Below are 24970 nucleotides of genomic sequence, written 5' to 3' on the forward strand. Positions count from 1 at the left end.
TTTACAAAAATACTTTAAGCCACTTAGTAAAATTCTGGGTTGGAAATTAATGACTTTTTTCAATATAAAATTATGTTTTTATGGGTTGGGAATAAAACTTAGTGGAAGACTATGTGTTTAATATTCATATAGCCATCGGTTTGATTCCCAGTAAACACACACACTCACACAAACACAGTTTTTGTTTGTGATGGGGTTAAGATTGATATTTTTATCTGCAGTGATGAATATTGCTTAAGTTCTCAGATTAAAATTTTATATACCAAATTTGCATAGATTACAGTTTATATATACAAAAGCTCTCTGGGTCTTCAAATAATCTTTAAGAATGTGGAGGGGAAATGAAGCCACAACATTTGGGAATTTTTTATTCTAACAAAAACAGTGAAAGAAGAAATACAGGAGGACTAACTAAAAAAGACTACGATTTAATTTATATATGATAATATGCCTAGAAACTGTACAAATAAACCTGATATTAAGATTTATATGTTCCTGACCACATAGAACATCTTTTCTGTACATTGATTAGAAATCACATGAAAGATCTTACAGTAACTGCAGCAATGAAACATTCCTATGAAAATACAACTAGAGCCACTGCAAGTATCTATTCAGAACGTCTAGGCTCCTTGGTCTCAGGTACAGCTTTACTCTGGTCTCAGAGATGACTTCAGTAAAGAGGTGCTTTGTGGATGCTCCTGACTGACTGTCAGAATTCAGTTTTTAGCCTTAATATTGCTCTCAGTGGAAACTGTTACAAATAATCAAAGATTTTCTCATTATTTGCTGTATTATATTGGTTCCTGTTGTATCAAGACATTAATTATTGAGAGTGCTCACAAATCAATAAGATCAAGAGACGAGCATTGTTTTAGGAAAATAAAATAGGAAGCGATATATAAAATATGTTTATAAGAGGGAGGTCCAGTAAATGAATGTGCATGGTATACATACACACACACATATACAATCAGCTCCTTTTCATTACCAAACAAATTAATACAATTAGCTACAATTTTATCCAGGCATGAGCAAGTAGTTTCTAAGGGATGATTAGTCCATGTTAGTAGCAGGGTGTTCCCATTCACTCCTGACAGGAGTGAGCACAGGTCACACCACACTGGGGATGGTGTGGGAGTGGTTACCTTCAACCATCTGCAGCAACTCATTTTCAAGGAACAATGAGACTTACATGCCTGTTTATACACATACAGTGTGGCACTCTGTCATCCAAGTGACAAGTCAGAAAAAAAAATCCTGGTACACCCTACAGTAGAGTAATTAAATTAAGGTGTATGTCCCAAGGATAGATATAGACAAGAACACAACTTTTACAATCCTGTTTTTGAAGTCTGTTTAATGATATGGAAAATACGCATGAAAAAAAATGTTAAGGTTGTGCAAAGCAAAGCTACACAGACAGCACACATTGACCGGGAGGAGAGGGGCAGGAAACAGACCCCAACATCAACACTGAGTATTATTTATCATCATCATATTTCTTCTGAATATATTTTTGCCATCCTGAAATATATTTTTTTTAAGTCAGGAAAAAGCATTAGCATTGTAAAAAGAGAGGTTTGCATTCTTCAGAGGTAACCAACACATTTACAAGTAGTCTGTTCTCCAGGCACTTCTGACTGCATTATTATGTGTGTAGAGCACTAGAAAAACACTAATATTACTCACACATTATGCCATCCTACTTTACAAGAGCCTGTTTTGCTCTGCAAATTTATCTCAGAAGAGAAAATTGCATGTGCCCATATGTTCTGGTGCAGCAATCTCAACAATGAATTAAAGGCCAAATCTAGGTGCTTATATAACCCAGTTAAAATCGGGAGTGCTTGTACAAGGAGATGCAATTATCTCCGTTACAATGAGCCCTTATTCCTCTGCTGTGTGAGAGGCATCTGTCAAAGATAAATTCCCATCGTGTTCAGATTCTCTTTATCCTCCCTAACAAAAACCAGCCCAGTGCAATGGCAGTTGAGTTGCACAAAACTAGTGTTCAGACTTCCTGAGAACCTTGTCTTGAAATCAGAAGTTAAATTCCTGACCTACATCAACCTTAACAAATGCATTCCTCTTCAGTAAACAGGCACACATTGATTGCAGGGTACTTCAGGATAAAATCAAGACCTGAAGTCTCTGTATTCCTTTCATGAGTGTACAACTAGACGGGTTTTATTTTCTAGTTGGTATTTAAGCAAGGAAATCTGGAGCCTGCTTATCTTCCTGGCCTTATCTCGTACCCAGTATCTCCCAGTCCCTGAAGACCAGAGCAGCCAGCCTGGATTCCCAGATTCCCAGCACGCATGCAGTCCTTTCACGCCCAAGCCTTGCTCAGGCTGCTCGCTCCCCGCCCCCACCCCGCCCCCATCACTTGCACCCCTTTGAGGCCCCGTTCAGATGCCTCCAGGAAGCCTGTTTCTGTCTAACTGGTAAACATCCTTCCTGAGAACTCCCACGGTATCTCACATATTTTCAAAGGAATTCTGCAGAATCCCTTGGTGATACAATGAGAAAGTCACTACTGGAGATATTTAGATTGGTTTCCTCAGCCCACTCACCAGATACACCACCCAGGGCTTAACTTCTGATGCTTGGACTTCTCATCTATGAAATACATCTTCCTGATAGTTTCTGAGAATATTAAATGATAAAATTCACACAAAGTACCCAGAGATACACACTTAACAATGACCACTGCCTTCCTTCAGTGAGCCCTGCCATTTTGGGTAATTTTGTAGCACATGTACATAGTTGTGTGTGCAAACGACAGCAACAAATCCCATGCAAGCAGAGATGTTTGCTCTGCTCTTTAGTCTTTGACCCCGCGAATTCTGTAACCCGTGTGTATGCGGAAGATGTTAGAAATATTTTCTGGAAAAAAAAGTATATATTTAAACATCTCAAACAGTGAAACTGTGTGTCAGAAAACATTTTTATACAAAAGAAACCAGAATAATTAGGGCACTAGACAGCATTTCTCCGAGAGTAACTAATTGCAAACAGACGTATCAGTGACCCAAGTCCCTAGGAACACACTAAGTGTACGGGGTGAGCACTTCCGTCAGTGATCAATCTGTTCATTTCCTACATCCTCAGTTCCCATTACCTTCGAGCCTTTGGATCTCCTCAGCTGTCACTTCCAGTGTTTGATCTGACAGGGAAGCAACTTGAATGACCTGATAGAAAAGAATGAAATGTGTGGGTGCGTGCATATTTTATTTTAAACAAAGGCGATTCTGTCTTTTACAAAAGAGCGGGAAACTCCAAACATCAAAGACATCTTGTTTTAAGAAGCTGTCAGTGTCCTGACTGGCAAATCTTATTGAATTTCAGGCCTCTTAACCATCAGGGTGGTAATTATTCCACATATGAATGTTTCAGAAAGAACAAAATAACAACAAAAAGCAAAACTCATTTAAAACACTAAATACAAACAGCACAACAAACAACAAAACAGACAGACAAAACTGTTAGGTATCAACATGAAAGCCCAAAAGGGTCAGTTGGGATGAGAAATGTGGCTGAGAGTTTAAAAGTCACATCTTTATAGAGTCTGGTTCAGCACCACACTATTTCTTGAAAACATGATACTGACCTATAACAACACAAAATGGTGTCAACATTTCCTTGTACAACTGAGAAGTAAAAGGAATTGTGGACAAGTCTTAGTGCAGTGCTCATGTTTAAAGCACTGCCCACGGGGCTACAGAGCCAACCGAGTCAGGCCAGTAAACCTCAGGGTTGGAGGTGATGGAGACACCCTGGCCGTTATTTTTCAGGGGAAAAATGCTTTTTCAGAAAATGCTTCGCTTGAAGTAAGGAAATTACTAACAGCAGAGCAGTTTGGAAAAGAAGCTCAGGGACAGAACAAGGGTAGTCACTTGTTTTGTTTTGTTTATAAATCGGTAGATAAAATAAAAGTAAATAAAACCTAAACCACAGATCTGGTCACTCAGAATAGAATGCAGATGTATTTATTTTATGGCACCCTTAAAGACAGGAATACCACACTTGCCTTTTGTGAGCACCACCCCACCATACATGCCAATTCACACCCTCATGGTGGGATCTGAAGGCCAGAAGCCACTCCTTGCAAAAAGACCCCAGAGAGATCTAGAAATGCTCCTGTAGAACAGCACAAATTTGTCTTTACTGCAATAGGAAGACCATTAAACTTACCAGCTGGGCAAAAGTGGTAACTTTTAGTCTCTTGAAAAGTTCATCTTTTTTGTATCTGTAATCTGAAAGAGCAAAATACAACACTCATTTATGTGGGCTCATTTTGCTCTCTTTGGACTAAACATTTTTCTAGTTATCAAGTTATATGGTATCACTTTCAAGCCATGAGTGTCCTTTTACACAGATCATTTGATTTTCACAGTGTGCTCAAAAGAAGAAAGGTGGTATTTTCTCCATTCTCCCGTGCCTTAGCTGACTGAGGTGCCTTCCTCTAAGCTGCCTCCACCATGGCCGCATTGTGTGGCATGCATTCTTGTGAGCTGCCTCAAATCCTTTGCAGAACAAAGCAAGGGATAAATGTCTACATTTTACAAACGATGACAGAGACTAGGAGAAGCTGAGCTGCCTCAGGCCAAACAGCTGGGAAGGCATTTATACCCCACGCCGGCTGACTTTGGCTTCAAAGAGAGCAATCATTTTATCCTGTGGTTGTAAACTATGCCAGAGAACTGAAACTTCACAAGTGTGTGTTTTCTGGAGGTGTACTGTACAACAACAAGAACACACAACACTTCTGCGGTAACTGCCCACCTAAAAATGATTTTGATGCTACATTATGTTTTATGTTTTTACCACAATGAAAATCAAATCAAATCAAAACCAATCTAAGCAATCAGTATTCACTCAGCATCATCTTTATAGTTCTGAAATGTAACTCAAGTGAGGGTGCTTCTACTGTTATAGCAACAGCCCTTTGTATCAGCCAAGCATGGTAGAACATTCCGTAACTCCGGCAACTGGGAGGCAGAGGCAGGAGGATCCCGAGTTCAAGACCAACCTGAACTAACAGCAAGACCCTGTCTTCAAACAAAGAAAAATACATCTTTGTATCTCATTGAACAAACATGAAAACTAAATCTCACTTTTCTAATATTTGCTCTGAAGATTCTCACCAGAAGCTCACTTCCTGAAATTTTTCTAACAATGATGTTAATTTTAAAGCTCACATTGTTGAACTCTGCCCGCCTTTATCCTTCCTTCCCGTTCATGGTTTTTACACTGGTGCCCAGGACTCCTTAAAGACTGCCTCATTATTTCAGAATTACTAAAAGTTAGCTGGATAATTGCCATGGCCTTCACAGAATGTCTCATAAACCAAGACTCCTAGCAACAAAGGAAAGGATTAAAGGTGTTTAAGATTATTTACTTGGTGTTACTAATCAGTTCCATGAATTCCCCCAAAACTCAGGACAAGCCGGATGGTCGCTTTGGAGGGTAATCTAAGCCTGATTTACCAAATATTTTAATAATTAGAGTCAGGAAATAATACTACCTTAAAACTAACCATCTGTTAAATATATTATGGCTCCTTCTTGCAGGGAATTAAAACTTCTCTATTTTAAAATGTCTTAAAGAGAGCAATTTGGCAAGTAGACTATTATTTCTAGAAAGTTCTTAGAGCAGCTTCTGCTGGATAAAATAGTTAATGAATGTGCCTGGATGCAAATCCCAGCAGGCTGAGCAGAGGCCTCAAAAGCACAAGGGAGTCGCTACAACACCCTCCACATTGCTACCCACCAGCCCACCCAAAGTCAGTTTTGTAAATCAAAGTAGCAATAAATTAGAAAATGAGAGAGCCAAGATCTTTCCAGGGGCTTGGATTTTGACATCTATCCATTGGTATTCTTTTGGTATCTTTATATAGCTTGAAATACCTGTAAGTATAAGATGTATACATTAGAATCCCCTCTAGCTAAGCAGAGATTATACTGGGTAAATACCATGCTTTTCTCTAGTCCGTAGACTGTCTTCTGTACAGCCCTTGGAGCCCACCACATCCTGGAGCCTGGGAATCACATACCTGGTTCTGCCTGAGGAGAGCCGTCAGTGGGATTGTCTGACATGGTTACTCCAAGATACAAGATCAAGTCAAAGCCTTATGCAGAGTTTTAAATTTTATAAAAAAGGAAGGCTTGGACAACTCTGTTAGTCTGTCCTCTCAAGAGAGAGCACGGCTTTAAGAAAGGAGCGTCGGCTGCCCGGGCTCCTCTCAGACTGTGGGACACAGATCACCCCAGCTCAGGTACACCATCCATGAAGCGGAGCTTCTTCTGAGTCGAGGGGCCGAGTCGGCCTCTCTCGAGTTACTGGAAGGACAGAGACCTGACTATCTAGGATGTTTCACACTGGGTCCAACTAGTGTCATCTAACCACACAGGCCCCAAGAGTGGGCTTTGTCAATGGTCAATAGCAGAGAGCATCATTTTCTCCAGGTACAGTCTAAAGAATGTTCAGATTACAAAGGATTCTGCATTTCCAGGGTTCTGTCAAAATGCGTTACTAGCAAAGAAAAGGAAGCCGAACTCACAGAGGAAGACAAATCAAAGAGAGTAACAGAACAAGGTTTGTGATTTCACAGACAATGTGGCATCTGAGGTGAGGCCTGCATAGAGCTCGGTCTAGGATGTCAGGAAACAAGGCAACATTCTCCTCTCTCCAGACCCAAGAGAACACTGCAACAGAAAACGAGGGGAGAACGTAGGTGCCAAGCCAGAAACTAAAGTGCTTCTGTCGGGATGAGCACAGAGCATCAGGGGAAGGGAGAGGAAGCCATGGCTTCTGAGGAAGGAAGAAGGGGATGTTCAAGGGTTCAGCTCCGAGAATGGCTCTTTGCAGGACATAGTCTCCATTTACAGTTTAGAGACTCTGAAAACCACATTGTGCTCTTAAGAAATGTTTTAAAGCAAGGTTAGCTGATCTGAATGGAACAGGACATTTCTTAGGGGACAAATTCCTGGTAAGGACATGTGAGCTCACATCTAGCTTCAGATGGAAGGGAGCTGAAGGAGGCCACAAACCCAAATAGAAGCAGGCCAGCTGGGTGCTGCCTGCCCCCCGTGAGCCGGGAGCAGAGGCAGGGCGGTGTTGGTGAGTAAACAGGAATTTCTTTCATAGTTCAGAAGTTTATTGCATCTTAATTAAGACATATAACTGACATCATGTAAAATGAATAAGGAGGATCCTGAAACATATATTTATTTAATATCAAATATGTATTTCTAAATCTCTATAGAGTTGGGTCTTCTAGCTGAATGTAGGGAAATAAAGAATGCAGAAAACTGCCCCAGGCTGCATCTACCATGGATTTCCTATGCTGGGCACTTAAAGTGGGACATTTTTTTCTTAATTAAAATTATCTGCTGTATCAAAAAAAAATCTGGTGTATTTCAGAATTGTAATTCCCCCCCCCCCCAAGAAGATGCATGTTAGCAGAGCCAAGTCTTGAACTGAGGTAAGAAAGCCTCTTCCTGTTCCAGGCCAAATACCCTGGCTCCGGGTTCTCCTGCTTCACACCAATCAAATCCATCTTAGAAAGCAGATGCTTTACGTCTTCTTTAATTCTGGCCCCAGCATGCACATTTTATATTGATTGGTTTTGGACACAAATTGAAAAATGAAGATTATCAGTAAGGGCAATGCATTCAGTGACTAGTAGGACCTCTCTGCAGATTAGCTTTTAAAAGGGATATGTGTGAAATATGGTCTTTAATTAAAAGAAAACAGACTGCAATGGATGGCCAATATAGAACATTAAGGTCAGGTCAGCTTCCTCAGACTTTAGTCTTCACGAACACTCACCTACGAATATTTATGAAAACATCATGAAGAGAACTATTATTACCCTGTCTCAGGTATGGACTTAATAAAAAGACTGGGCATCAGACAAAAAGGCCAGACTACAGTCCAACAAAACCAGAAGCTTGCGCTGTGGCTGTTCCCACGTTCTAACATTAAGATTCCCTTAGGGGTTTAAGTTGACTAGCTGCAGGGGTCCGTCCACCAGGCTCACCTGACCCCCACAGCCCACCACACATGGCTGCTATAGACTGCAATGGCCAGCTGATATCAGCTGATAGACGACTACAGAGTGTCATCTTTTCTCCCAGGCCATCAATAGCAGTACTCACTTTTTTTAATCTCTTCTAGCTTCTCAATGTATTTGGTCATGCTGTTACCTAGAAAGAGAAGGCACATTTTACACATGCTTTACTGATGCGGAATGAGTAACATTGTGAAGTGAGACTTAGGACAAGCACCCTGTAAGCACCCGTCAACTCCTGAGCTGTGTGTGTGTGTGTGTGTGTGTGTGTGTGTGTGTTAAACAGCCTTTCAGGTTAGGTACTGGCAGCTAGGGAAAGGGAACTCATTAAGTGCACCACTCCACTGTGTGTTGCCCCAACCTCCTCGGTCTCAGGCAATACAGAAGATCATTTATAGCCCGCACTCCCTTGTGTTTCCTTTTTAGAGTCAGAGGTTTTCTTCTTCATTCTATCCCCCAAAGCCTTTTGTGGTTAGATATACAGAGGAAGACGAAGAAAGAAGCAATCATCCTTGAATGTCTAAGATCTGCCTCTGTGGCTGCCCGAGCCACTCTTTCCACCCTACTCTGTCTCTGTGGTTTCCCCTTCCCTCCCCCGCCACCCCCGTGTGTGTTTCACTATTCATGCTGATGCTGCAGCCTGAACTAGACCACACAATCTGGGCACTAGAGTTCCTCACGGGCCTGGTGTGCCGAGTTCCCACTGCTGTGGAGCTCGCCCAGCCCTTGTGCTTTATGGTCTGGTTCTACAGGGCTCAGCACTAGCCAAGGTAGTTTGGAGAGTTTTCATGTTTAAAACTGATCCATGATCATTTTGGTTTCCAAATGAATTAAATTCTAGCTTTCAAGCCAGAGCTGTTATTACTATTATTATTATTATTATTATTTTTTAACTGAGTGTGCTGCAATTTGATTTAACATGGCAAGTTCCATCTTGCACCTAAATATGGTAAATGAAAAACACTCAAAATAATTTTCGTTTCTACAGCTTGCTTCTCTTTAAACCTTGAGACTCAGCCTAACTTCAGATCAAAGTAATGCTTTCAATGAATCACATAAATTCACATTGCAAAGCACTATTTTGAATTTTTCTTCATGTTTGGGTCAGAAACTGAGAAAAAAAATCCTGTCTTAAACCCCCCAAATGTATTTTCAAATCCATATCATACTTACTTACTTTGTTATTAAAAGTTTATCACAGTTTCATCACAGAATAAAAATCCACTATTTTAGGCTTTTTTTTTTTTAAGATTATTGCCATTATTTTAGTCTGTAGTCTGTTCTTATCTTAGGACACACTCTCTATCATGATAGTAAGGGTGCAGTGTACCCCTAAATTCAGACAGTGTCCTTCTAGAAGCTCAGCAAGCAACTGGGGCTGCTAAGGAGGCCTGAAGTCTTCTCAGGAGACCCTGAGTACACTTCCGAATACCACCCGCCCCTCACACACACACCAAGCTACCAAGAAACAGACAAAAACCAAGTAAATCTGTTTTAGGAGCCTCAGGGTTTTCTTTCTTGGGTCCAGGCTCTTTTCCTCCTTTTGTGGGGGAGGATATACAAAGGGAGAGAAAGAAAGAGCCAATACTCCTTAAATGTCTAAAATAAGTCTTTTGACCGGAGAACTGACCCGGGAATTCCACAGCAGAGCCATCAACTGTTCCTGGACCCCGCCCCCCTTCCTACTGCAGCTCTGAACTCAAGTGTGGACTTGCCAGTCAGCACGAGGTTCTGAAGAAAAAAGCCAATTAGTTTGCTGTTCAGCGTCTTACAGTCTTATCCTTAAAACACTTGACACAAGAACCCTAGTGACAGCCCCCTTCCTGTCTCCTTCGCTGTGTGTGGTTGCAGTGGCCCTTTCTGTAGGTTTAGGGGAGCTTCAGGCAATCCAGGAAGAAAGCTTGGAAGGGAAAAAGCCTCATCAACTTGCCCAGCAATGCAGCAGCTTACCAATTATTCGAGGATTAGTGTTCCCCACCTCCTGGTTTCTTGTATGGTTCAGAGACCCACTTGGCTCTTCTACTGGTGTTCTATTGTAACTGGTAGTGAAGATTGAACCCCATGCAAGACAAGGACTCTACCCTAAGCTAACCTGTGGGAAGCGTTCCTTCTTTGATCACAGGACCATCTGATGCTACTAACTCCCCGAGGAATGAATAGAAAACAATAGCCAGCCTCGTTTATTTTATCTTTTATTAAAATACTGTAGTTACAACTAATACTGTTTCTACTAACAAGCTATCTGAACTTTCTTTTCCTATGTGTGTGTGTTTTTTAAAATTCTGCGATGCTGGGGATTGAACCCACAGCCATGTATGTACTAAATGAGCACTCTTCCATTAAGCTATGTGCCTGTTCCTGAAAGTTAATTTCTTCATTATCAACATTTCCTGTGGGTTTGCGTAGCACTGCATCTTACAATCAGCAGACCTCCACTGGGCGCTCAGGGGCAAGGGCTCCCCACCCCCATGATCAGTTGTTTTTCCTCCTGAAGGAAAAAGGCAGGAAATCAAAAACCTCTTGTATTTCTACAAATACCTGGGGAAATTATGAACAAATCTAAAAGAGGTAGTAACAAAGTAACAAAGGCTTTTTTTTCTTTAGAGACTTTCTCCTCTTCAGGTATGGAGGAGAGAAGACTGTGGAGGGTTTTCTAACACGGCTTCAGCTGGAGAAAGGAGACAGCGACAACGACAACGACAACGAGAGGACTGCCCCTGGCCCTGTACACGATCCCAGTAAGTGTGAACAGTGGCACTTTATCACCTGTTTGCTAGTAGTGTGTCAAGTAAGCGCTTTGTCTTACTACATCTAATTGCAACAAAATTACTGGAAATGGAAGAACTTCATAGGTCGTTTATTTACAAACATGTCTTTTATACCAGAGGAGCCTGAAAAGCTATCAGAGAACTAATCTTTTAAGACTTTAAAAAAAAAAAAACAACCAAGTATTATTGCCAAACGTTAGTAAATAAGGCTAATTAAAAAGCCAAACAAAGGAAAATAGAAGCTCAGCGGCTGCCCGCTGCCCACTGCTGAGCTGAGCTCCTGGCTCTGGGGTGGAGGGTGCCAGCAGCCTGCCGCTTTTCCAGCAGTCTCAGTGGCTTTCCTTGAGCTGTGTCAGCCCTCAGCTTCTAAAGCCCCTCACTGGCTGACCCAGCAGGAAGCAGCGTTCCCGTCCCGCATTCCTGCAGCAAGCCTTGCAGCTCACAGGCGTGCGTTTATCACTGACTGGACTGCCTTATCTACCTTCTTCAACAGAAAGCCCACGGCTGGTTATCTGTGACATCCACATGCACACTCACAACCTTTACTTCGGTGTTCTAGTGTAGGAGACGCTGAAAAAAATTGACTGAGTGAAATATACGACAAAACTCTGCTGTTTGAAAAGTCCTTAGAGTAAGTTATTTATAATGTATATGATCACATCCTGATTTAGCTTGTGTTTCACACACCCCATTTTCTGATTTTCTTGAAATGATGTACAACTTGACTGATACACAAGTATATGACAGGGTACACATAAGAGGCAGCCTAGAAATGCCTAAGGTGATATTTAGCTTCTACCTTGTTTACCAATAAAGTTGCAATGAAAGATATCTAACAAGAGTTCCCCAATTTGAATCAAGAGAAAGAAACAACTCCATCAGTAGCCCTGTGCAAAGCAGAGTCTAATCGATTCATGGAGTGACTCACGGCTTTGATTTTTTTCCCCATTGTGTTCCTATAATTTAATAACGTTATTTGTACTGAGCATGTAACAAAAGCAAATGATTCTGAGCAGCAGTAATCTAGAGAGGGTAAGATTTATAAGGCAGGAATTCAGTTGCTAAGAGACAGCTCCACGGCTTTATTTTTTCTTCAATATTTCCCTCCTCTATAGAGAAGTTCTTTTGGCTCAGAAGGAGCAGGAGGCGTGAAAAGAGGCACAGTGGTCCTTTGTTAACCCAGATGAGTTATATGTGGGTCTACAGCTTTCTGGTTTGTAAAAGCCTTTCACATACATTCCTTCCTTTGACACAAGAGACAAATCAAATACCAAATAAAAATGAAGTGCGTGTAGCCTGTAATGAGCGTGAGTGCTTAAGATCAAGACTATTAGCGAATACTCAGGAAAAGCAGAGACTAATGAAGAGAAAAGGAAATGATTAGTTGTGCAGATGTAACAAAGGAAGGTGACAGTCACAAAAAATGAAAATCATGCTAGAAACACCAGTAGAGGGGGGCTGCAGGATTCAAGAGCTGCAGACATGTCTATGATTGAAAACAGGTCGGGCCAGTGCTGCGATGAGGAAAGATGAGCCCGGCGAGAGCACAGTGCAGCCCGCAGCTGCAGAACACAAACCCAGACAGGCTCCTCAGACACAGAGCTGGGACAGGACAAAATGCCCGCAGGGGCGCCTCAGAGTCCAGCACAGGCACAGTCTGGGACGGTGGCAGGGGCTGAGGAGATCCACCTAGGTACCTATGAAACAAAGGACGTGTTGGAAGCTCCGTGTAATTCTGAGATGTCAGCCAGCTCTACCAGAGGACAGGCTTCTGTGAGAAGTGGAGTCAGGACAGAGACAAAAGAGCCTCTTCCAACAGGAAGGACCAGCCTTTCAAAAATATAAGACATGCCACAGAATTCTTGATTTTGTGTGTGCATGAATGATTCTAAATTACTCACTTTTCCATAAGAAAGGATTAAAGGCTCATCTACTTAGCCTAGAGACGGGAACTGCTCATTCATTCTGCCCATCTCCATGTCTCTGCTGCAGAGCTTAAAAACCGTGCGAGGCAAGGCCTCTCCCCTGCAGCATGGGCTCTCAGCCTCTCTTGGTGCTTTTTTAAGGAGGACTCTGCAACGTTTTTACCTATGGCAATGATAACGTTTGGGCAAAATAAAGGGTTCAGAGCCACTGTACCCCCTGAGAGCCCCTAAAGCCTGGCAGGCTATCTATCTTAGCATATAACCCACAAATTCTGCACATAAAAATACCTGAAAATGCAAACACTAAAGATCTCTCCCTAAAGTTGATTGATGGGTTATGAAATACACACAACCAAATGCTAGGGAGGATTTTGCATCTACACTGACTCTAAAATATTTGGGGGGCTTGAAGCAATAAGGCACATGTTGGCCTTCCAAAAGCTATTACAGAACTAGTTTGAGAGACTTCTGCTTCTAAGAAAGATGGGTAGATATAATTTACCCCTCTAGTTAAGTGCCGCAAACCCCCAGAAAACCCACAGCATGGGAGCATACATCTGAAAATCATATTTCTGTTAAGAGTCTAGTATCCAAAATAAACAAAAGAACTTACAATGTGGAAAAATAACCACTTTTAAAATGAGCAAATCATCTGAATAGGCATGTCTCCATAGGAGAGATACAGGTACCAGTAAGCACACAAAATGGTGCTCAGCATCTTTAGTCATCAGGAACACACAAGTTAAAATCATGTAAGATGGTCATCAAGGTGGTCTTAACCAAGACGACGGGCAAAGCACTGGTGAGGGTGTGGAGAGGACACACCCCTCCCACACTGCTGATGGCACAGTAAAGTGGTATGGCTTGATTAGAAAAATTTGGCATGTTTTCAGAAAAAAAGCAGTATCATATGACCAGTAATTCAACTCCTCAATATATACAAGAGAACTAGAAACACATGTACACAAAAACTTGCATGTATTGATGCTCTTAAGACACACCACATCCAAAAAGTATGGAATACCCATTTAGTAGGACATTATTTGGCAATGGAAAGGGCATGGGTAAGCCTGGAATGCATTGTACTATACGATGGTCAGAACAGGCAAATCCCCAGAAACAGAAAACAGGCCAATTGTTCTCAGCATAATTAAAATGTTAATTCTCTCCAAACCGATAAATAATTCCTTTAAAAAACCAGTCCTACTAAACATGCAAACACTAACGATCTCTCCCTTACGGAACGGAATGAGAATAATGAGGTTAACCCACTCCAGATACCAGTGTACTGTGAGGCTGCATTCATCAAGACTGTGTGGTATTGGCAAGAGGCTACATATATACATCAAAGGGACAAACAGAGACCAGGAAATAAACCCACATAAATATTCTCCGGACTGTTGACAAGATGAAGGTGTCAGAGCAGGAGGAGGACACCCCTAAATTAGAAAGCTAATCTTCATCTAAGTCAGCCAACTTTACATAAAAGCAGTTCAAAATGTATCTTGAACTTAAACATAAAACCTAAAGACTTTCAGGGGGAAAAAAAGTGTTTGGGATGTAGTTTAGGCCAAAAGTTCTTAAAGCAGACAAGGGCATTGTGATTACTAAGAGAAAACAGATAAAAATGGACCTCATCAAGATGAAAAGCTTCACTTCTTTCTAAGCTTGTCAGGAGGAGGAAAGGACAAGTTACAGACGGAGAAAGGATACTTGCAAATCACGCCACTCACAAAGGCTAGCTGTCCAGAATACACAAGAAACTGGAAATTCAGTGGTAAAAATGCAAGTAATCCAGTTAGCATGGCATTTCAGCAAAGATGACAGAAAACAAGCAGGTGCAAAGCTACCCCTCGTGAGCTACTGGGCAAGTGGCAGGGTGATACGATGTGATGCTACTGCGGCCTCATCAGGATGGGTACAACAAGGAATGTGACCAAGGGCTGGTGATGGTAGAGAGAGTCATCACTCATCTGATGCTGGAAATGTAAAACACTGTATACACTTTGGGAAACAGTTTGACAGTTTCTTAAAACTATAAGACAGAGTGGGAAGATCAGGAATTCAAGGCTAGCCTGGGCTCTAGAAAGAATATGAGGCCAGTCTGAGCTACTTGAGACTTTGTCTCAAAAAGAGAAATAACAAACAAAAAAGCAAACTGAATCAAATCAAACTACAATATGACCCAGCAACTGTGCCTCTAGGCATTTATTCCAGACAAAAACTAAAACCTGCTCACACAAAAATCTGTAAATCAATGCCTACAGCACTTTTTTTGTTTTTAAAAAAGGATTATTCCCCCAATTGGAAACAGTGTTAATGTCCTTCAGTAAGTGATTAAATTAAGTATAGCCATAGCAGGAATACCAGCCAGTAACACAAGAACAAGTTTCGGCTATACAACAACCAAACTTCAACTCCAGAAGATCTGGCCAGTGAAAAAGGCCCATCCATCTGGTCTGTGCATGGCTCTGTGGTAGAGCCACAGCCTAGTACATTTAAGGCTCTGTGCTTGTTCCTCAGAGATACACGTGTAAAGACAGCAAGGAAAGAGACAGAGGAGCAGAAGGCGGTGTTCCATGCAGCTCCACAGATGTAGCACTTGGACGAAGACAGAATGAGAGACAGGAACTCTGCAGTCATGAGGGTCATAGGAATAGAGTGACATGTGGGCAGGGCTCCTAAAGGGCAGCATGGCGGCCTCAGCAGGGACTGCAGTGCTCCACAGCTTGGCTGCACCTAGTGATGCTCTCATCACCATAGCAATAGTGCAGGTTTAAAGATCCTGGGTAAAGGGTATGTGGAATTTCCATTTCATTTCTTACAAGGGCGTGTGAATCCACAATTATCTCAAAATAAAAAGCTTAATTAACAAAAAGCATTTAAAAACTCTTGGGTTATAAAAGGGTTCCAACATTTAATATGCACCACAAAATCATATGTTAAGTATTGCATTAAAAATTAAAATTAATTTCAGATACCATTATTAAGTCAAATTCTGGTTATGGCTTGAATTGAAGAGATAGAAGGGGTAGCACAAAGTCTTAGTAGATTTCCATGAGAAAAGAGATATAGACCAATCACAATGTCTGGAATAAACCTGGGGTCTTAAATATTTATTTTATTTTACTTTATTTATTGTGGCACAAGAAACAGAACTGAGAAAATCACAAAATCGGGTCCCAATTTTCTCCTCTGAAACAGTAATAATACTTCTACTTGCCCATCACTCAGGATATGTGCAAGAATAAATATCTGTGTAGCACGGGAATGTTTCAAAGAAGCAGTACATGTAAATCTGGTCCACTGCAAATGTTTGTGTCTGTGCAAGTGAGGGAAGTGCCGAATGAATTAGCACAGGGACTTTCTAGGAGTCTGGAGAAAGGGGCTGGCCATGTGAGCAGAGGCGGCTCCACTTCACCTCCCTCAGGTGTCCTCAGATACAGAAAACCCTGATTTGTGAGGCAAAGGCTGAAAGAAAAAGGAACAAGCAACCCAACAGTCACAAGACTGCAGATCCACTGGGATCTGGGCAGCATTATTAGCAGAACTCAGAGAGATGCGGGCAGCATGGAAATTATCGGGACCGCTTTCTTACAACTAACTGCCTTTCACTGAAGGGGAGCACTAATTCAATCTCAGCTGGTATTGTAGTTTCTTATTCAAGGCAGTCCGACTATGCATGAGTCCTGGGGCTCTAATTGCAAAAGCCACAACCCACAGCCATCCTCCTGTTTCCCAGAGTCCACATTTACACATGCAGTCAGCACTCTGCAAACACTGGACCGAACAAACATGCACATGTATAATCTGCTGCTGTCAGTTTGATGGAGTACACTTAAGGCACTCCAAAATGGAGTGTGACCTCCCAGTGTTTACTCAGGGTCAGCCCTGTAACTTATTGAACAATGGCTTCAGCTCCTAGGATTTCCTTTCCTTGATTTAGATGACTTCTAATGGGGTAAGCAATAACAACTGACTTTACGTGAGTGCAGAATTTTTACTGATAGTCTGAAAACAGCTTTCAAAGACATCAGGCAAGGCAATGAGGAACTTTCAGCTATGGCTGATCCATGGTTTGACGGGCACTTTCCTGTTTATCAATAGCTACTAGGTTTTCGGTTTTTTTTTTTTTTTAATTCTTTTTTTGATTTTTACTTACCAGTATCCAGTCTTGACTTGACATGTTGATACCTTGGGTTCTGTGGAATCCGTCTGGTCAGATACTGCAAAAGAAAAAAGTTGACAAGGAAGGGGGTTAACGTGAGGATCGTGGTGGGCAAGAGGAACACATGCTAAAATTTCAGACTCCCTTACATGCAGGACTCATTGCATTTCCTTGGGTGTAGGGAGCTACCTTGTTTCTATCAAAACATTTTCACATTTTATCAAAATAATCTCAGAGTACTGTGTGCAAAGAAAAAAGAAAACCTTAAAAAAGATGTCCTCCAATGAGGTAGCTAGGCTGTCCTCTTTAAATGTTACTTTTGGCACATGGCGCCTCAGGGCACTCTTCTCTGGACATGTCTAGGTTTTGTCCACAACTCCCTAAGTGTGGCAGGCCAGGGTCCCCCTGCAGGCTCTCTGGAGCCCCACAGATGTCAGCTTATGGCATCCACTGTGTGGCAGCTCATGTCAGGCTCTTGGTGAGCTAAAGCCGGCAGAGGTGTCTATGTCAGATTTGCCTTGTGTTATGCTGTGTTCTGGTAGTTAACTCTGTGAATCCAAGCACAGACAATCCCCCATATTAAATTCCTGTGGTGAATGCAAAAGCCACTAAGGAAGGGCAAGCTCAGAATAAAGAGCTTTCCTGCTTTGACCTGATTCTGGTCTAGAGATACGAAAAGCATGTGTTTTGTACAGGTAACTGTACCTTCTGACCTTCATCTTCTGCATGTATTCCCATGTTACACCAGTGGGGATCCCCGGATGTCTAGAGTTTAGGCAGATAACTGCCCAAAGTGCCTTTCCTCAGCTTCTTAGCAAAACCTTTGTCCACTGTGAGGCTATCTGGGGTGGAAAGAGGCACTCACCCCGCTGGCTGGCAAGATGAGGACCCCATCCCATCCTCTGAAACGACATCTTTCCCCTCAGCTAGGATTTCTTTGAAGACAGGGACCATGAGCTACTCATGTCTGTGGGACCCAGTATACAAGTACATCTATTATTGCTGCAGTCAGTCAGTGATCACTTGTCTGAGGACTGAACCAGCCTATCTAGTTCCTAAGGCGAGAACATCAAACTTACAAAGACTGGATTGCTTCCCTTTGAAAACATTGAGGAGCAAGAATGCAGTTGGGAGGACTGTGAAATGAATCACACACATCAGAATAGCTTTCTAAATGGTCTACACAGCAAAGAAATATAGCCTAGTCCACTCCTGTGATTCATGCAATACCTGCTGGCCAATGTTTCAGATTTCAGAGACTAAGTGGAATTTTAAAACCGAGGGCACTAGAAAAGATATTTACTACCAACCCAATGACCTGAATTCCATCCCTAGGACTCACATGGCGAAGAGAGGGACCAACTCCGGAAAGCTGTCCTCTGACCTCAGCCCTGTGACCTGCATACACACAAGTGTACACACACACTGTCATTTTTAAAAAATTACAAAACGAAACTGGGGTACCTACAGAAAATTACCCAATTTTAATTTGCCAAGTAAGTAATAAACTCCTTGTAACTTCTACTTGCTATTCTGTTTTTTTAAGGTAAGTATATTTATTTTTTAATTAAATTTATTTTCACCACTTAAAACAAAACCATCTGTTTTTTTTTTTTTTTTTTTTTTAAAGCACTGAGAATTGAACCCAGAGCCCTTACACGCCAGGCAACTCTTAGCTCCACCATCTGCCATTTCAATTACCTAAAAGGTAAAAAGGGAAAAAAAGAAAGCACTCAGGGTAAAAAGGTCAGTTCCTTCACATTATTAAAAAGCCAGTGATATTATCTGTTCTTTATTTCTCACCAGGCAAAGACAACTCTACTGTGAACACTGAGTACTGCTCCACTGCTACGGCTTGCAAGCACCAAGCTGACCTTCCCTCAGAAAAAAATGGTGGAAAACTCGTTTCTCATTGTGATCTGTAATGGCTGCCTAGAAAAGCAAGTCACTGTGATGTCAGTTTCAATACCTCCCCAAGACAAAGATGGAGATGGTTCTTACGAGAAAGAATGGAATATAAACATGGAGAGAGGCTTAGGCGGAGTTCCCAGAGGCAGACAATATTATGAAAAATTAAATAGTGAACTAAGAGAAAAATCCACAAAATCACACACACACACACACACACACACACACACACACACACACACACACACACACACACACACAGTTTTACTTATCTTAAGCCAAAGGACGGTTCCCCCCAGGTCTATAATTTTATCATTTCTATACCCTATTTCCTGTTTTTCTTTTGTTTTGTTTCCTAGCAAAGCTTCTTTTGAAAAATTCCAGGCTAGTCTCTGCTGAACCATGGAGATTTGTCCATACCTAAGCCAAAATAGCTGAGAAGTGAGGGTGCCTCTGGGGACCAGGTGTGGTGGCGGCAGAATGGTGAGGGGAGGGAGCGTGGACAGCTGCAGCTGCAGCTGCTGAGGCCTCCCCACCCCCGGTTTGCCCTTACATGGACTAATGAGAAATCCATATGCTGCCAGAGAACAATGTCAGGTTTCTTTCCCTAGTTCTCATTTCAGTTCCCTTTCTTAGTCTGTTCTTAAACTCTGTGTGCTGCATGGCCAGCAGAGCACCATAGGCTCTGAAGAGGAGGCACACTTTCCTCCTGAAAACTCCTGCCTTCGGGATGGAGGCTTCTTGACCTACTGACCAGCTGGCTTTGTTTCCAGGATATACACAGGCTGGAATGGTGCAGACTGAAAGCACTGTGAGGAGAAGCTGTTTCAAAGGAGACTAACCATTCCTTCCATGAAGACTTAGCACAATTCATTCCAAGGGTATCTATTACTGAGTGCCTAGTAGAAGTAGGTCCCTATGTGGGACACAGAGGTAAAAGCAGGCCTGGCCATCAGCTCTTGCTTCCTGCTGATATATAGGTGTCAATGTAATGAACAAAGAGAGGGAACAGAGGGGGATGGGAACTGGAGACCAGTCCCTTAACAGGACTAAGAGTCAAGAACTGCTTCTTAGAAGGTACTTGTTGAACCAAATTCTGAGGGTCATGGAGGTTAGTCAAGTGTCAAAAGTAGTAGTGGGTGCTCTAAGGCCTTGACAGACAGAAGAGCATTAAAACAACGTGCAGGTAACTTCTCAAGGAATCTAGTGGTCAGTGGAAGGTATGAGTACTATGGGCTATGAATGAACAAAAGCCATTGGAGAACCAGAGCAGGGCATCACAAAGGGCCTTCTGTCCTGAAGTTCATCATGAGAGAGCAAGAAGTTGAGAAAGTTCATGTTTATAAATTACTATAGGCTTTTTGGAAATAACCAAATATGTCAAAGGTCCTTCACGGGGCACAAATACAACGAAGCTGAGCACAGTGGTGACACCTGTGACCCAGCTCCTTTGGAGGGTTAGGTGGAAGGATTGTAAGTTCTAGGCCAACCAGGGCAACTTTGTAAGATGCACACACACCCCCCCAACTCAACATACAGAGAGGCACATGCATAAAGACACCCCCTCCACCCCCCAAACACACACACACACACACACACACACACACACACACACATACACACACGCACACACACAAAACATGAAGGCCCATGCACAGGAGTAGCACACCATATGAGGCTCTTAGAAGTCTGAAAGAAGGCCATTCAGACATTGGGTTGAGAAAACAGGTTTCAGGGAAGAATGGATACTAGATAATAAGAGAGGTGGAAAAAGTATTCCAAATGGAAATAGATTCTAGCAGCAAAGCCATTTTAAGGGGATATTTGAAAAGCATATTGTTCTATTTGCTAAGGAAAGTTGGAAGTCAGCAAAATGGCAACTGTTCCTTTCATTTAGTAAGCATGTCCTGTGTTGTTTGACATCTGACTAAGCATTTAACTGTTAGCCACTGTGAATCTGAACTCCTGCCAGGGTTTTCACGGGAGCTCGCTGGTGAGTTTCCAGCAATCTCATGAAGCCCTGTGAAAAAATCTGGTACTGGGCTTCCGCTAAATCTCCAAAGGGTTATGTAATTCTGAAACCGCAATAGCCATTAGCATGTGGAATCCTGGGCTAGAACACTGGATCTGTGGGTGAGGTGCTACAGGATGAGCCTGACCAGAGACTGGGAGTGAGGACCAGCTCTTCTAACAATCGGACGTACTGAACACACTGAGAGGTGAGTCGTGCCATCACAACAGCACTTAAGTAGAACACTGCTTTGCATACTGACAGACTATGCAAAGTAAGACTTAGCTTTGTGAAGATATGAATCCTGGAGAAGAAAGACTAATGAGAAGTTTGAGTGGGAACTTTTCTGAAGAAAAATTACAACAAAAGGCAAACCACCAGCGGCAAACGCCTGAAGCACAGGTGCTTTTCTGATTCACCGTATCTCTACAGAGGACTCATGCTGGTTGGCACACTTGTGTTTTTTTCTTTAAGTCACTGTACATTTGTTTCAGAATTTCCCTACCTGTATGTCTGTCCACAAATGAGAGGAGAGAGTATTGGTCCTTAGGTAATCTCACATAAAACAGCTTTGTTTTCAAAGAGGAACTTTTAAAACTGGGTGTCTTAATTGATCCAGTTATACTAATATCCCACAGTCATCTTGGCCTAAGACTCCATGCACACGGATAGCTTCCTCAGTAGCTACTTCTCACCACAGACTGTATTAGAGTATGGTTTTACAGTCCGCTGACTGAGAGAGGAGGCCCATTGCTTTCCTCATCTCAGATTCTGGTGGCTTGGGATGCTGAGGGAAGTGACATGCCAGACAAGGACAGTGCAGCTTCCCTGGCTCTCCTGAGCCACTTGCTCTTAGAACTCAGCCACCAAGTACGGAAAGGTCCAGGACATATGGAAAAGGACATTTGTGAGAGGTAATTAGCTCCAGCCAACAGACAGCATCAATGGACATACATATAAACTGAGGTTTGGAAGAAACTGTAGCTTCAGGCTGTCTGCAAAATCACATGAGGTTTTCATGAGCGAACCATCTAGCAGAGCCAGAAGAGCGTAAAAGAGTTTCTGTCAAGCCACTAAGTAAGGGTATTATTTGTAACAAATCAACATATTACAGGAGTAGTGCCCTGCCCTTATTCTCTTCTTCCAAGATTCTTAAGTCCGACAGTGGTAAAAGTCCACTGTGTCTGGACTTCACTGTCATCCACTGTAGTGACTACTGTCCCCAACACTCGGTTATGGCGCTCATGCCAGCTAACATCAAAAAATCTACTTGTCAAACATAATGCATACCTTTCCTGAAACTTTCTTGATCCTTCTATACTACAAGAGAGAATATTAAAAACAACAACAAAAGCCCCACCTGTTTGTCCTGCATTGGCTTCAGCAATGTCTCTCCTGACATTGCACTGAAACATGACTCATTCCTGTCAGTCCCTTAATGACTGTTTCTCAGGATTCCACCTTCTCACTCATACACGCTCTCTGAATCGGACTTACATGGATTTCCTTTTATAGGCTTCCAATCTCTAAGCGGTGTGAGTTTTACCCTTAACTTCTTTCAGTTTCAGACATATATTCACTTATTTAAAAGTGTCTGTGGAGCTACGCTGGCTGACGATGGCAGTGAGGATTAGGTAAGCTTATTACATGTTCTTGTAAGCGTGTCAGAAGACATACAAGGAGATGAGATCATTGTTGATGATGATGATCCAGAATCGAGGACAGACAGAACGGACACACCGGCTTTCACTCCCTCCCAAAACCTCAGCAAGGACTTCATTGAGAAATATCTTAGACATAAACAACCCTGAATGCAGAAAGTGGGGAAGTGATGGTGACCGTGTACTCGCCTGCTCAGATCCACAGAGAAGCTGGTGACTATGGAGGAAGAATCCTAGGGAATAGGTAGTTACGTGGCTGGCAGAAGAACAGGCCCTGTATCACTAGAGATCAACAACTGAACATGACTTGACTGGCTTGTGACAGCTGAGAAAGTGCTAGGGAAAGCCCAGGACAGTTTTTAAAAGGCGGTGGCTACTTGAGGCATCCCCCACAATAGGAAATAAACAGAGTGGCTGAAGAAGGGTTCATGAAAACTTAGGAGGTGATTCACAAAATCACACCATCCCGCGCACATACTTGCTACTGTACCAGACAATTATCCCTTGCCCATCTTGGTAAATGTCACCATCTGTAGCTTATCATCAGCAGGCCTCGTCTCAATAAAAAATAAAAATATCTCCATCACCTTTTAAAATCTACTCAGACACATAAATGGACAATAGGGGTAAAATAAATCTGAGACTAGTATCGGTGTGCTTATAAAAAGACACGAGTGCTGTGCAAGCAGGAAGACCTGCTTTCCAATCCCTAGCCCTCACACAAAAAGCTGGGCATGATGGTATGTATGTACCTGTAAGCCATGGCAGGGGACGTGGGCAGCAGTGGAGATGAGCTCACAGACCTGACTCACAATAGAAGGTGGAGAGCACCAGAGGAAGACACTAAATGCTGAATTTCAACCAAATATGCATGGGAATGAACACTTGTGTGCACACATACCACACCTACCACGAATAAACTTTTTTTGTTGTCTGGTTTTTTTTGTTGTCTGGGTTTTTTTGTTTTTTGTTTGTTTGTTTGTTTTTTGTTTGTTTGTTTGTTTTTGAGAAGGGACTCACTATGTAGCCCTAGCTGTCCTGAAATGCACTATGTAGAATAGGCTGGCCTTAAACTCAGGAAGATCTCCTTGTCTGTGCCTCCTGAGTACTGGGATTAAAGACCTGCATCACTGTGCCTGGCTTCACAAGTCAACTTTTAAAAAATACAAAATAACATTTTTAAAGGAAACAATAGCAAAGGTCTCTCTGCTCACATCACTGTGAAGACACCCTAAAAGGAGGCCATCTACAAGCAAGTCCTTACTAGAACTGGGATCAGCTGGCACCCAGAGCTTCAAGACATATTGTTAAGTGGGGGGGAAAAAAGCAAGTCAAAACACCATATGTACAATATAACAGTTATGGAAAACAAAATTACAATACAAATCTCTCTTTGCCACCTGGCATACATTTTTCAGTACAGTATATAGAGAAAAAGTTTTGGAAAAGATACTTATGGAAAAATTATAGTGATAATGATATAGGAAGTTTCCCCACATTATTTATAAAAATGTAGAATAAAAATAAAATTTGATAGTAACAATTACAGACAGTGGTAATGATGTAGACACATTATAAGACGTATAGAGTCAAAGTAAAGTCATAGAGAAACTCCAGGCAAAACAGAAGGCAGTAAGGAATTTAAATCCTAATTATTATCTATTGTTTAAAAAAAAAACAAAAAACCAACAACAGTATTTATGTAGTCACCAACAATGGCAATGAAAAGGAACTAAAAGGCTCAAGCATTAGAACAGGAACGCAAGTGTGGACGTTCATACTTGTAACCCTAGAACTCATCAGGCTGATGCTGAGGCTGGAGGATTACAGTGAACTCCAGTGTGAGACCCAATCTCAAAAAAGAAAAAAGAAAACACACACACACACACAAAGACATTTTGCTGAAGAGGTTATCTAGATGTCAGATAATCACATGAAGACATTGCCAGCCTTTGTGTCCATTAGAGAATACAAACTAAAACCCTAATGAGGGTGGGTAAGGCTACTCAGTCGGTAAAGGCACTTACCACGAAACCTGGCAATATACATGGTGGGAAAGCCAAGTCCCACAAGTTGTCTTCTTACCAACACACTCACACACACACACACACACTCACACACACAAAATGTTTTTAATCCCATAACGAGATAACAACAATGTATCTACATCGACAATATCAGACATTACCAACATTTTGCAAAATCTAAAATTCTCATACACTATTAATAGGAATAAAAAGTGGTATAGCCTCTCTGGAAAAAAAAAAGAATTATACATTTTCTATGAAAACTAAACATACACTTACCATATAAATCAGCCACTGCACTCCTGAGCTATCTTACAGAAATGAAGATTAATGTCCACACAAAAGCTGAAATTTTGATTTCAAATAGTCCCAGACTGAAAGCAATCAACATGTTTTACACTGACTGGATGAATTAATGAGTGAAC

General features: G+C 41.9%; 1 protein-coding gene across 6 annotated transcripts in view; it reads right to left on the reverse strand.

Annotated features, from left to right (window-relative positions):
- Positions 1–24970, reverse strand: part of Cep41 (centrosomal protein 41) — a 39866-nt gene that overhangs the window by 9516 nt on the left and 5380 nt on the right. For 4 of the 6 annotated variants that reach the window (XM_052173386.1, XM_052173388.1, XM_052173390.1 and 1 more), the window contains exons 2-5: positions 16933–16996; positions 8166–8213; positions 4198–4259; positions 3125–3194 (exon numbers count right to left, since the gene is read on the reverse strand). In XM_052173386.1, coding sequence (XP_052029346.1) covers positions 3125–3194; positions 4198–4259; positions 8166–8205 — 172 coding nt within the window. In that variant the 5' untranslated portion in view covers positions 8206–8213; positions 16933–16996. Of the gene's footprint in view, positions 1–3124; positions 3195–4197; positions 4260–8165; positions 8214–16932; positions 16997–19266; positions 19328–24970 lie in introns of those variants that run through there. The other 2 variants (XM_052173389.1, XM_052173385.1) reach the window with 2 other exon arrangements.

Source organism: Apodemus sylvaticus, chromosome 2 (assembly GCF_947179515.1).
Source record: "Apodemus sylvaticus chromosome 2, mApoSyl1.1, whole genome shotgun sequence".
Classification (NCBI taxonomy): domain Eukaryota; kingdom Metazoa; phylum Chordata; class Mammalia; order Rodentia; family Muridae; genus Apodemus; species Apodemus sylvaticus.